Here is a 13,682-nt window from a genome sequence, read left to right on the forward strand (position 1 = left end):
CATTTGCAACCCAAGATTTCAATGTTAATTGCTTGTGAGCTATCAACCCTTCCGAAATCGGATAAAGACTTCTGGTAAATTTTCAAAAGAAGTAATTTTGCATCATTGGTTCGTCTATACAAGTTTCATACAATTTTGGCAGTTGTCCAAACAAAAAGGCTACTAAAATATTCAAGATCTTTATCTTGAGATCGGATTTTCTGATCAATTTGGTGTTTTCGGCGAAAGTGGAGGTATTGCTTAGGACATCTCAGAAAAATAGTAACATTCTGAAAAATTAGGCTTTTCACTCATAAAATTGGTACACGCAAAATTACCATTTTTGAAAAATATCATTTTATGATATGTTTAAGTTGAAAAATATGTCTTGTTTGGGCTATGAAAAAAATTGGTCTAAATTCATTTGACAGTGTTGCCCATTTTCCGATAAATCATGATTTTTAAAAACGTCGAAAATAACTATAAAACATATTTTTAATTAATTTTTAGATGTAAAACTAAATTTGCAATCGAAAATACTTTTCGATTACCGTAAAACGGGGTGACTTTGATAGCCGGGGTGACTTTGATAGATTTGCGATTTTTCCGCAAAATGAAGAGTACAATTAAAACACGTATGGAATTGTTTAGAATCATACTGACTGTGTTAGAGAAGTTCAAAGTACCTTTGAAAGAAATTTTCATAAAATTTTGAAAAGTTTAAAAAGTTGGTTAACTATAGTTAAGAAAATGTTGATGAAAGTCATTATTTTAAACTTCTCATAGTGTCATGACTTTCTCAATGAACATGATTTTGAATCGGAAAACGGAATTCATTTTCGGATTCTTTGGACAATTTTCCACTAAGAGAAGAGTAAATAAGTTTTTAAATAATTAATAATATGTGTTTTTTTGAAACACAATTAAAAGAAACTCAAAATTTTAAGGCAATTTCAGTTGAACAAATTTCATGTAAAATGTGAAAACTTTTGATTCGTGCTTCGAATTAAGTATAAAATACAATATAAATCAATAATTTTATAAACAAAACCAGTTTTAACAAATTTCACGCCAAATTCCGTCTTTTTAACAATTTTACCTAAAATTTATATGGATTTTGTTAAATAGCTTATAAACTTATTTAAATAAATATAAACCTTGATTTTTTTCTTAAAAACTATATCAGCTACTTTAGTGATGGTACATTTAACGTACAAATAAAGTTTGAATATCCTAAATATGATTTTATTAAGAAAATCTATGACTATCAAAGTCACCCCGGAATTTAAACTAAGAATTTTTAACGTAACTATTTTTCTAAACACCATTGAAAAACTTTTTTTTCCAAAAATAGTGCATGGACTTTGTGTGGCCTACCCCAGTACATGTTTTAAAAATAATAATCTTGAGAAAAACCTTAGCTGTTGGAAAATATTCCAAAAACAAACTGAAATCTTATCAAAGTCACCCCGGTTTACGGTTATATCCACCAGAGTTTTTTTTGTTGAAAGCGTGACTTTTTTCATGTAAAAGTCATGACCAAACTATTCTAATGAATTTCATACAAATACATTGAAGATCGGACCAATTGTTGCTTAGATACATCATCCGAAGAAAAACTGAGATTTTCTCTACATAATTAAATTAACTTAATATTTTTCCCTGGAGATGGAGCCACACGTTGCCGTCGTTTCAGGGCTTTTATCCAAGATGGTTCCGATGTTGATATATATCACACATTTATTTAATATTTATATACTTGTGTTGATAGAAATCACAGCTTTTATAATATGTAAAATTGCAAGATATTGAAATTTTTTATTTGAATCTCAATATTCTTGTTCGTAAAATCTGTTAGGAACAGGTTTAAATCTGTTTGATAATGGGGAGGAATAGTTAGTTGTTTTTGTAACTTTTTTTAGGTTGTTTTATAATTCCAGACTCCAGTTATGTGTAAGCCAGTTTAGTAATGCTATCAGAATCTCTGATTTCAATTGAAGTGGTACACTACCAATTTTGAGTTGTCAAAAAATCCATAGAGTCTCGATCAATCAATAATGAAATGATTTCGGACAAAATTCGTTGATCTGTTGAACTAACGATTTTCGGATTATGGTTGTATCGAAAATTGTTGCGAATCGAGGATCTACTGGAGTTTTGATGATCAAATAGAGCCTAACATTTCAAAAGGACACACAGGTGTGAACAGGATTGTGTCTCTTTCACTTAAATGATAGTTTACATAAGGTAAGATAGGGATACACTTAGGGCGTCCAATTTTCTCGGGTTTTGAATTTCCCGGGAAACGGGAAAAATATTTTTGGAATCCCGGGAATTCCCGGGATCCCGGGAAATTTTTGAATCAGTAATAAAATCTATGTTTCATTATTTTTGTTATGTTTTCATGCTTAAAATCATTGAATTAGCTTAATAATATCAAATGGTGATAATCCTCACTTCAATCCAAACAAAGACGACAGTTTTAAAATAGCCTAAAAGAATTTTTTTTTGTCTTTGTGGTGATTAGGATTTTATATCAACTACTATTTTAATTCCAGTATGATTGATTATTTTTATATTTGCGAATCAAATTACATAATTCATGAGTTTTTTTTTTGAAAAGGTTCAATAAGCTTTTGTCTTCCATATGTTTAAAGGACCTATTCAAAAAAAACTTTGGAATCCTTTAATTTTTTGTTGCTTTTATATATTTTTTTTATATGACATGACTAAAACAGCTTACACAAATTATTTTATACGTCTAAAAAACAAAAAACGACAATAAATAAAATGATACCAGTCAATGTAAAATTTTCGATAAGTTTTGAATTCATTGTTTTATATAAAACATATTTTACAAATTATCTTCAAGTTACTACCTACAACCGAGGGAAAATCAGAATTACAGTCTAAATAGGTACAGGAGATTTTAGAGCAATACATTTGGAAGTACAAATTGTTTTGTTCTGTTCCTGTTTTAACCGAAGTCATCCAAAACGTCATGCAATTATTTTTTGCTTTAATAGCTGTATTTATTCGTTACATTTGTACGTATTTGCCCTAGATGCCGGTGTTTGATTATAAAAAAATTGATATGAGATTGTTTTTTTTTTTCAAATTTAAAATCGAAAATATACGTAAATATATCCAGTCTTTAAAAAAATAAAATAATACAGAAAATTTTTTAAAGCGCTAGGCATTTTGCGGACCTGTTATTTAAAATTATAATATTTTTTCTTATAAAGCCAATTTAATGCTGAGATTTGCTGAATACAAATTTTAATTCATTTTATTGTTCTACTATTTTCACAACCAAATATGAATTTCCAGACCAAAATATGATATTTTTTTTCAATTTCGGGAATTCCCGGGACAAATTATAGAAAATCCCGGGATTCGGGAATTCCCGGTTTAGGAAAAATCCCGGGATTTTTGTCCCGGGAATTCCCGGGATGGACGCACTAGATACACTCTTGTTTGCAAAACTTGTGTGCCCTAATGAAATGGAACGCACGAAATAATCGTCTTAACAACGAGTGTTCAACTTGTAAAATATGAACGTTTCATTAATGTTTATTGTTTTTGGAAGCAGCAAGACATGTTTAAAAACTAGGTAAAGGAATGTTTGGCTTTGTAATTAAAATTTCGGGGATTTGAGATTCAAGTTACTTTCAGACAGTTAAGCTGAGGTTGTTGATTCAAGTTAGTTAGTTTTCCTGAAATGAATAATTGGACATAAATGATTAGTTAAATTAAAGTTAGTTGCAATGTACGACAAGACTACTGACGGACGCGACAGGACGGGGCCCAGAAAAAATGCCCTTGACAAGTTAGTTCTCATCTTTCATTTTCCAGTAAATTTATTTGATTTCCTTTAAATTTGAAATACATCATAGGTTCCCTTTGTATAAATCTCAAATTAGTTTTTGATTAAATCATAATTTCAGATTTTCTTCATTCAGTGTTAAATTTAGATTACCGTAAATGCTCAAGTCATCCAAGTTCTTACTACTCACACCTACACTAATTTTCTTTCACCTTCCCCCTCCAGATCCCCTATATCTTCCGGTGATGTTCATTTTGTATGCAATACTAGTTCGGCCACTACCCTTTTTTTCCACAAGAAACCGGACTTGGACTGACTTGAGGCCGCGTCCCCCACCTTGCTCCGTAAAACGAAAACGAAAACGAATAATTAAATTAACTTAATATTTTTAAGAGACGATAATTCAGCAAATATGTCTGATTTTCAATGTCAAAAAATGAAACTATCCTGGAATTTTCCGATCTTATTAATGAAAATATTTTCAATTTTTTTAAATCAACTTTTTGGGCATTTTTTCAACGTTTATAAAAAATATGATTTTTTCGAAAAAATGGCAACACTGCCAAATTATTTTTTACCAACTTGTGCCATCTCATAAGGTGCATCCAGAACTGGGCATCGGCATACCAGAGGAAAGAGCACGGTTCGATAGTAAAATGGTACTGTGAACGGACGAAAGGAGAGGAAATACCCCGAAATTTCCGAGAGTACTTTACTCATGAGTTCATTTTCGAACTCGAACCCAAGACCTTCGGCATATTGAACCGCGCCTTTGCCGTATCGGCCACCATGGTTCGGCGACTAAGTGGCGTTCATTTGTCCATATAAGCCACTTAATGAGATGAACTGTTTCAATGAACTAATGAATACGATTTGTTGTTGTTATAAGCGCGAGAGGTCTCGCAAAATAGTACTTTCCTCTCGATTCTTTTCGGAAGGACTATCCGCTCTCTGGGTATGACATTTCTTGTCTTCTAAAACAAATCCATAATTTTATGAGTCAAAAATCTATTTTTTAAGCAATACCTTCAACTTTGTCGATCAGAAACTCATAACTTCCGAACTTCGGATAATCGAAGTTGGACTGTAATGGCATTTAAAAGACCTTTCTATGGGCCACTAGCAATGAAGATCTGACAACCATAAGTTATGAATACTTAATTGTTTTATGTTTTTGGCACGCAAAAAAGATTAACATTGTACTCCAGACTATGTTTTGATTAGATGATCGAACTGCAAAGCATTCTTCGATATGCGCAAAAAGCAGCATTGAATAATACCCCAAAGCTGTGCCCTCATTTCGATGGACGCTCTCTGCCTCACTGCAGCTCTTAAATGCCAGAGCCGCCAACTATAGCTAAACCAACACAAGTGTCTCTCTTAGAAGACTGTCGGTAATTCTTGTCTGGCCGGTTCAACACTTTCGCCGGCCAACCAAAACAAGCGTTATTGTGGTGTTATATAGGGGTGCAACATTAATAACAGCTTGTCGAACTACTCGCAAACCTACTCGCACTGAATTACTTTTAAGGAGTGTAGGGTAATGTGTCATTTGTAACACGCCGTTGACTGCCGTAATACAGCTGAGCGCTCTACCCTATAGCAAACGTCTCGAACGCTCTGCTTGTACCATTCTCTTGTACATTTGGTTGACGACTTCTTTTTTACACCGTGTTCACTTAGGCTTCTGGCATCATCACCATGAACCCCATGTATGCCTTCAGTTGTGCGATGAAAATAAAAGTTATAGTTTTGAAAAGCAAAACAAGTACAGTACATGTGTTACCTAATAGGCGTTCGTCGCCGCCATCGTGGTCACTAAGCGTGGTCGCTGGTTGTCGTCCGACTCCTTACTCTGCTGCTCACAACTCATAATGCACCTGCTCTTCTTAGGGCGAGCCCAATTTGCTCTTGTAATGAGTCATGCAACTCTTTCGCTTGATATGTGATGCATTACCGCTGCACAGATTAATCATTGTCGCGAATTTCTACTATACTGTAAAGATTTCCACGTTCTTTCAAAGAAAAAAAAATCACGTCACTGTCTACTTGTCTGTGCGACGGTATTGCACGTTCTCTGCGCGGTGCATATTGCCGCAGAGCCATGCTGTCAAGTATAGTTATTTCGTTTTACCGACTTATGCAACGTTTGTTTTGCCGCTAGGTCGTCCGCGCAGAGTTCATTGCGATGAACTCTGGGGTGAACTCTTTCTGAGCGATCTACGAAATCGGAGAGAGCTTTCGGGCAGATGAGCCAAGAAGAGCTTAATTTTCGGAGCAGATGCGATCGTACTAATGAGTAATAACTTTTTCGTTGATTTCAGACCGATCGACGCGCCACCTGTCACGTGCGCGATGCGGCGTGAACTTGAACCAGAAAAGGTTGGGCGATGGAGCGGGCGCTACGTAATTGCGTCTAGTGAGGTAAGTGGAAGGTTCGTCAATTTTGACAAAGAATTTTGTCCTAAGGGCTCTATCTCTGATGCGGTGTCAATCCTGAAAAACGAAAAGTGTTACGTGACGATTCCCATTTAGATACTTGAAGTTCACGTCCTTGTAAGGGAAGCGGTCTGCAACGCAACAATTTCCTGTTGCATGGAAGTTCAACACTACAAGCAACAAAAATCGAATGACGTAGGTATTGGATAAACTTCGCAAAGGAATGGGGTAATGTCTCCTTTCTAGGTCAATAAAACTCGGCTCGGTCAGTCATTCTTCAAGTCATTCTTTAAATCAAGTGGTCGGTGTTTTAATAAATAGCAAGTATGGAATTTCGAATCATATCACAGTCCTTTAGAAATGTTTTGTTTGCATTCAATTTATTTCTTTAAAACACACTACGGTAAACAAAAAGTCGTTTGGCTATAGTTCAAATAAATTAAAATTTGGCGTAAACAGTACTCTCAGATTGCGGGAACTTTCTGCCAGCAGTCGTCCCCTCCGGAAGCCGATCGCGCCGGGCCCGGGACGGATCAATATACGCACCTATATTTTTATTGTCCCCCGGGAAAGCTTCGTTGACCTGCGACCGATCGATGACCGGAGAGATCCGTTCCGCAGAATCCCAAACTGTTACGAATCTTGCATGTGTTTTCTTCATCCTTTCTCCGTACAACAACAGTGTAACATTACTAACTAAACATAGTATAAATAATTCGCTGGTTCTCTGAAACTTCAGCAGAACTCTAGTGTAAGGTGTCGAGCTTTTCCGAGGAATCGCTCGAACTTCGTCGTAGATTTGTGAAACTCTTTCGTTGTTGTGTTTTGTGTGACTGCAATGCTTGCTCTTGCGTGGCATCGACATTTTTCTACATATTTTTAAAAATCTCTTTCTGTATCACAGTTACATGAAACAAATCGTAGTCGTATGCATTGCGTGGGTTTAGTGCGACGATTCTTGAAATTTATGGGGGTAACATTTACATACAATTTCAAACCGTGTTTTTTTTCTGTACAAATTCGTCTTATTAGGCTAAAATATTGGCGTGTTTTCTGCTAGATATACACATCTGTCTCTCTTCTCTTGTATTTACGTAGTAAAAAAAAACTCTTGAGCTAGTTGAAGTTCTAGGAATTGTTCGCGCGGGATGTTTTACTTGAACAGGTTCTTCGCGTTGAACCACAGCTTGAAGAAGTACTCGCCGCGCCGGAGCAGCTTGTGCCGGGCGTAGCTGTGGATGTCCGCGGTCATGTTGTGTTCCCTCAGCCAAGACGAGGTGTTGGTCGCCGTCGGTTCCGAAAAGTCGCGAGTCGTCTCGTCGTGGGTATCCTCCGGGGCTGTTATGGAACCAAAATAGTTAGTAATGAGTTGTTCGTATATCTGAATAAGCATCAACTTACCACCTCCCGGCAGAACCTTGTACGGCTCGTCCGACTCCAGCGGGTCACTGGCGCCGACCTCGTTGTGGGCCAGAATTCGGATCAGATACTCCTCTTCCTCGGCCAGATCCTTGATGTTGAACGACTGGCAGTCGGCGGCCACGTGGCCAACCTCCATCCACATGGTCTTCTTAACGTTGCGGATGACGATACTGTAGCCCTCCAACGGTGCACCACCATCGGATTCCGGAATACCCCACTCGACAATGTTGATGTTGGGACCCAGGTAACGCACCTCCAGGGGTCCCGTGGGTGGCGATGGTACCGCTGTGAAAGAAACGCAAACACGCAATCAGTACTCCGCTCCGCGCTCGCACGGTCAAGCTACAAAAAATACAGCAGAAACAACTATGTGGAACATCGAGAATCTTACTGGCATGTGTTTTCAGTGTAACGGTGTCTGAGGTCGCGGGCGAACTCAGGCCGATCGCGTTCTCGGCGAATACCCGGAACACGAGTTCAGACTTTTCCTTCAGGTTGTCGACGCTGTAACTGAGACAGTTGGCGTCCAGTGTTTTAATCTTGGTCCACTGCTGGGCAGTGGTGAGCCGTTTTTCGACCACGTAACCGGTCACCTCCGAGCCGCCGTTCGTTTCCGGCTGCTCCCACTCGAGTTTGACGCTCTTGCTGGTCACGTTGACGATACGCAGGTTACGTGGCGCTGAGGGTGGTGCTAGTAGTGTGGAGGTGGGAATACGGTGTTGTGAGTTTACATTTAGGTGAGTTTGTGACACGTTTTACAATCTACAGCGCGCGCGCAGGGCTGCTAGTTTAAAGTTGGAAAGTCGGAAACGTTAAGATCTGCCCGAGGGTCGGACAGTTGAGTATAGTGCAGAGAGATAGAATAGTGAGTGTTAACTGCATAGTGTGATTGTATGTGTTAACCCTCTACTGCCCAAATTTTTTTTTCGAAAATACTTATTTTTCCCGTGTTCAGGAGGTCATTTTGAGCAACTTTTGTTCTACGAAAAACTTTACTTCTCTTGTTTTATGTTTTTCTTGTTTCATTTTTAGTATTTTAATTTGCATTTATCTTGTTTAGTTTATGTTTGTTTTTGGTAGTATTTGGCTTATTCTACCACCTAATATAATTACATTTTGCCTATCTAATTTTTTCACGTTTTTGCAGTCACTTTTTCAATTTTTTGCATGTTTTTCACATTTTTTGCTATAGAATGGCACCATCATCATTTAAATTGCAAAAAAATGCGTAGAGGCATAGTCTGGGACACTACAAAAATTACTGCATACTTCTTTTTAATGAAAATATAGAAAATGTTACTAAAAAACACAGCCAAAGTTGACCCCTAAAAAAATGACATTTTTAAAAACATTGGCAAAGTCACATAAAACAAGTTAAACTTCCAACCCTGAATTTTTCTAAAATTTTAAGAGTTCTTCTTTCCAATGCTTTTTAAAGATCAAAAATCGGTTGGAAAATTGATTTTTGGCGATTTTTTAGATCGAAGCCCGTCTAGAGGCGGGGTTAGGTTGTAGAGGGTTAAGTAGATATCGACATCGACAAGGGTTAGTTCAGCACAGGACAGAAGCAAGTTAGCGACACGTAGCATACACCGGATGTGAAACTTACTGATTTCTCTTCCGGCAACGATCGACTCTTCCGTCTGCAACGCCTCGCTTGTTCCGATTTTGTTCTTGGCGTAAATCTTAAAGTCGTAAGCACGGTTTGCCGTCAGGTTCTCGATCAGCAGTGAGGTCTCGTTACCGTTGGTGGTTCCAATGACCTTCCAAACCTTCTTCTTCGATTCCTTGAACTCAACGATGTACTCGGTGATCTTGCTGCCTCCATTGTTCTCCGACGGCTGCCACATGAGTTCGAACGACGTGCTTGTCATTCCCGAAGTCTCGATCGGGCCTCGCGGAGGCGATGGAGGTTCCATCACGGCCTGCACGGTAATAGTAGCACTCTCCAGTGGCTCCGAACAACCGATCGGGTTCTGAGCGATCACACGGAAGTGATACTGGGTTGAGTCGAGCAACTTCTGGATGCAGTACGACTTGATGTTCCTCTGCACATCGGCAACCTTAATCCAAGCGTTCTTATTAGTATCGTCACATTTCTCGATCGAGTACTGGGAAATCTCCAGACCACCATCGTCCGCCGGTGGTTTCCACTCGATCACAACTGCCTCCGGACTAAGCTCCTTCACGACGATCGGTCCTTCCGGTTTGCTTGGTTTGTCGATCACCTTCAGCTGCAATTCCACACTGGTTGATCCGGCGGAATTCACCGCTTCGACAATGTATTTTCCACTATCTGTACGATCCAGCGACGCAAACTTGATAGTCGAAGTGCTCGTCGTAGTTTCGATGCGATGTTCAGCAGTAGAAGCAATGATTTCATCCTCGCGATACCACAGAATATCCGGCACAGGGAATCCGGTGATGTTCGCAACTACAGTGTACTCGTCACCGACACGCAACTTCTGCACAATCAGCTTCTTATCGACGGTAATTGTAGGCTTCTCCTCGATCACCACACGGCAGCTGCTCTCTACACTTCCGACTTCGTTCGTAGCCTTACACACGTAAGTACCACTCGTCTCAGTAGTAGTTTTCTTAACGACGTACTTGGCAGCGCCATTCTCGTACGTAATAGTGCGCTCCTTCAGCACCGTTCCGTTGCGATACCACGTCACTTCAGGAGTTGGTACCCCGTTGACGACGCAGGTCAGCGTGATCGTCTGATCCAAACCAATGGAAACGTCCTTCAGATGCTCACTGACGACCGGAGCTTCCTTCTGGATGGGAGCGGCAATCTTGTAGTATGGTGAATTCGGCGATGCCGGTCCCTTGCCAATTTCGTTGACAGCAGTTACCCGGAATGTGTATTCGGAATTCTTCGTTAGCTTCGTGACTGTCGTAGTTGTCTCGGTGATGTTGGTAATCTCGGTCCATCTGTAATGAAAATAATGTCAGTATTCTGTTGCAAGCGTACCTACAGCTACAATCTTACTTCTTCTTGCTCTTTTCTTGATACTCCAGAATGTATTCGGTGATTGTACTGTTTCCATTATCCTCAGGTGACTTCCAGAACAGCGTGATCGAGTCGTCGGTGATTCGAGTAGCTTCCGGAGCTTCTGGTGCAGCTGGTTGTTCTGTAATGCAATAAACCTTACTCAAACCCCCGTTCAAAGCCACAATCCCTCACCCATACTCACTCTTGACAATCAGCGTGAAGGACGCGCTCGCATCGCCGCACTCGTTCGCCAGCCGAACGGTGTATTCTCCCGCGTCGCTTTCGACAACCTTTCGGATGGTCAAGCTGGCGGTCTCTTCACCCACCTTGGACACGTACCGGGGCGACGGAATAATCAGCTTCTCGTTGACGTACCACTCGGCTTCGGGCTTCGGTGTGGCGTTGAACTTTACGTTGAACGTGACGTCCTCTTCCTTGCGGATCGTGTACGTACGGGTATCGTCGAAGATGGTCGGGGCCACCTTGATGATCTCGACCTTCAATTTCGACGAAGTCTTGACGTTGGCGATCGTGCACGTGTACTCCTCCTCATCATCTTCGGTAGCGTTTTTCACAACCAGTTTTCGGACGTTCTGCTCGCTGATCAGCTCGTACTTGCTGGATGCCTTAATCTGCTTGTTGTTCTTGAACCATTTCACTTCGGCAGACTCAGACAACTCAACGATAAACACCGCATCGGTTTCTTTGGTAGCGATCGTTACCTCCGGTAGACGCTTGACGAAGTCAACCAGTGGCTTTTCAACAGTTAGACGAGCCGTGGCCAGCTGATCGCCGACAACGCATTTGTATACACCGGAATCATCATCGACAGTTTTGTTAATCTTAAGAGTTTGTCGTTTACCATCGATGGTCAACTGGTAATGACCGTTGAACGAGAGCTCCGTTTCATTTCTGTACCAACGGACCAAAGCGTCTCCTTTCGTTAGTTCGATCTCGAAGACGGCATTCTCTCCACGTGCAACGGTTACATCCTTCAATGGAGTAATAATTTCTGGTGGGAGTTCAATGACCACCACCTCAGCAGTACATTCTTGATCAGCCAGAGTGCAAGTGTATTCACCTTCATCGTGCACCGAAGTACTGCGCACAAACAAGCTACGAGTTTTACCCTTCTTGCTGAATTCGTACTTGCCCTTCTGTTCTACAATCTTCTTGCCCTCCTTGTACCATGTGACATCGGCAGTTTCCGAAGAAATTTCAACCTCAAGTACGGCGTTCTGCTTTTCCTTGGTTTCCACGTCTTCCAATTTGCGCAAGAATTCTGGCTTGGCTTCAAGAACGGTCAGGCTGCATTCCGTTGTCTGATCCTTCACGGTGCACTTGTACACACCGGTGTCCTTGATCGTTGGATTCTTGATGACCAACTTGTGGACCTTTCCTTCCTGAACGATCACACGATGATCCATTCCGCTCATTTCCTTTCCGTTGTGGAACCATTTGGTGGAAACCGTATGCGATGTTTCACACTCAAGCGTGACCGGCTTGCTCTCCTCAACGGTGACCGTCTTCTTCAGCTTCTTCACGAACGTGACCTTATCGACTTCAACGGTTACGCGAGCTCCGTGTGAAGCCTTGCCAACCGTGTTGGAAGCGATACACTTGTAGTTTCCGGTGTCCTGCTCGGAGTCGGCATTCGTAATGGTAAGCTCAATGTTCTTGCCATCGTATGCCTGTTTGATCTTCTTCGAGGGCAGCAGTGTGTTGTTGTTACGCAGCCACAAAATCTCCGGCACGGGATTTCCTGAAACCTTAGCTGGCAGTTTGATGATGCCACCTTGAGTAACACTCTGTTCTTCGAATCGTTCCAAAAACAGTGGAGCCTGCGGATTTCCTAGGTTGGATTCGTCCACTGTGAGGGATGCAGTTGTTTCAACAGTACCGGCGGCGTTCTTTGCCTTGACCGTGTATTCACCAGCGTTTTCGTGAGTTGGAGAAAGCAGTGTGACCGTATACATGTTCTTGTCGACCTGCGTGGGAGTTGTGAGTGCTTTTCCATTCTTGTACCACTGAACTTCGGGCGTAGGATTACCGACGATCTGCGTTGTCAGCATGACCGTTTCACCTTGACGAATGCTCATACTCTTGAGTGGTTCCAAAATTTGTGGTGGCTCGTCCACGCCGGTCTTCACCTTTACGGTAATGTCCAATGCTGATTCACCCTCACGATTGCGAGCAATCACCTGGTATGAACCTTCTTGTTGTTTCTCAATTCCTTGGATGTGAACCACGGTACAATACATGTGCATATCGGACTCAACCACAACTTGCATGTTATCTTTGCTCTTGATTTCGGTTCCATTGTAGAACCACTGGATATCGGGTTCGGGAATAGCGACAAGACGACATTCCAACAAAACATCCGATCCAGCGTCAACATACTGTGCCTTGGGTTTACGAGAGAAGGTCGGTGGGATACCTTCTAGAATATCGGCCAACGAAGATTCGCGGGACATACTCTTTCTGGACAGCGTTGCCACCTCGGAACCGTGATCCGAAGTGAGCGAATCAACCGTCAATTCGGTAGTGCTGGCTGCAAATCCGGCAATGTTCTTAGCCACACATGTGAACGTGCCAGCGTCCTCTGGGAACACTTCACGAATGATCAGCGTAGCTACGTTGTCGTCATCGTAGTAAATCTGGAAGTCCTGTGAGGTCTTGATCACGGCAGTCTGTCGGAACCAGGTGATCTGCGGTCTCGGATATCCTTCGACCTTACATTCGAACTGAACCGTGTAACCATCCTGAGTGCCGATGGGCTGAAGCTTTTCGATGATTTTCGGAGCTTGTGGCTTCTCGCTCGGTCCGGGCTTCTCGAAAACGGGCAGCTTGTCGATCTTTTCGTTCAAGGTCTTCTGTACGTACTGCGGATAGGTGACGGCGTCCATGAGCAACTCACGACGAACGAATCCGCGTTCCTCGCTCCAGGATCGCTTCACGAACCACCACTCGGAGTTGGTACGATCTGTTGATAAACAAACAGGATAAATAACTATGGCC

The 13,682-nt window shown here is 41.3% G+C and overlaps 1 protein-coding gene across 1 annotated transcript in view; it reads right to left on the reverse strand.

Moving 5' to 3' along the window:
• Positions 1-6,605: 6,605 nt before the first annotated feature.
• The window catches only part of LOC120425815 (titin-like), a 36,038-nt gene continuing 28,961 nt past the window's right edge, over positions 6,606-13,682 (reverse strand). Inside the window, 6 exon segments of the mRNA XM_052709369.1 lie at positions 6,606-7,582; positions 7,646-7,982; positions 8,080-8,357; positions 9,276-10,603; positions 10,662-10,803; positions 10,867-13,647. Of these exon segments, the coding sequence (XP_052565329.1) occupies positions 7,398-7,582; positions 7,646-7,982; positions 8,080-8,357; positions 9,276-10,603; positions 10,662-10,803; positions 10,867-13,647 (5,051 nt within the window). The 3' untranslated portion in view covers positions 6,606-7,397.

Source organism: Culex pipiens, chromosome 3 (genome assembly GCF_016801865.2).
Source record: "Culex pipiens pallens isolate TS chromosome 3, TS_CPP_V2, whole genome shotgun sequence".
In the NCBI taxonomy this organism is placed as follows: Eukaryota; Metazoa; Arthropoda; class Insecta; order Diptera; family Culicidae; genus Culex; species Culex pipiens.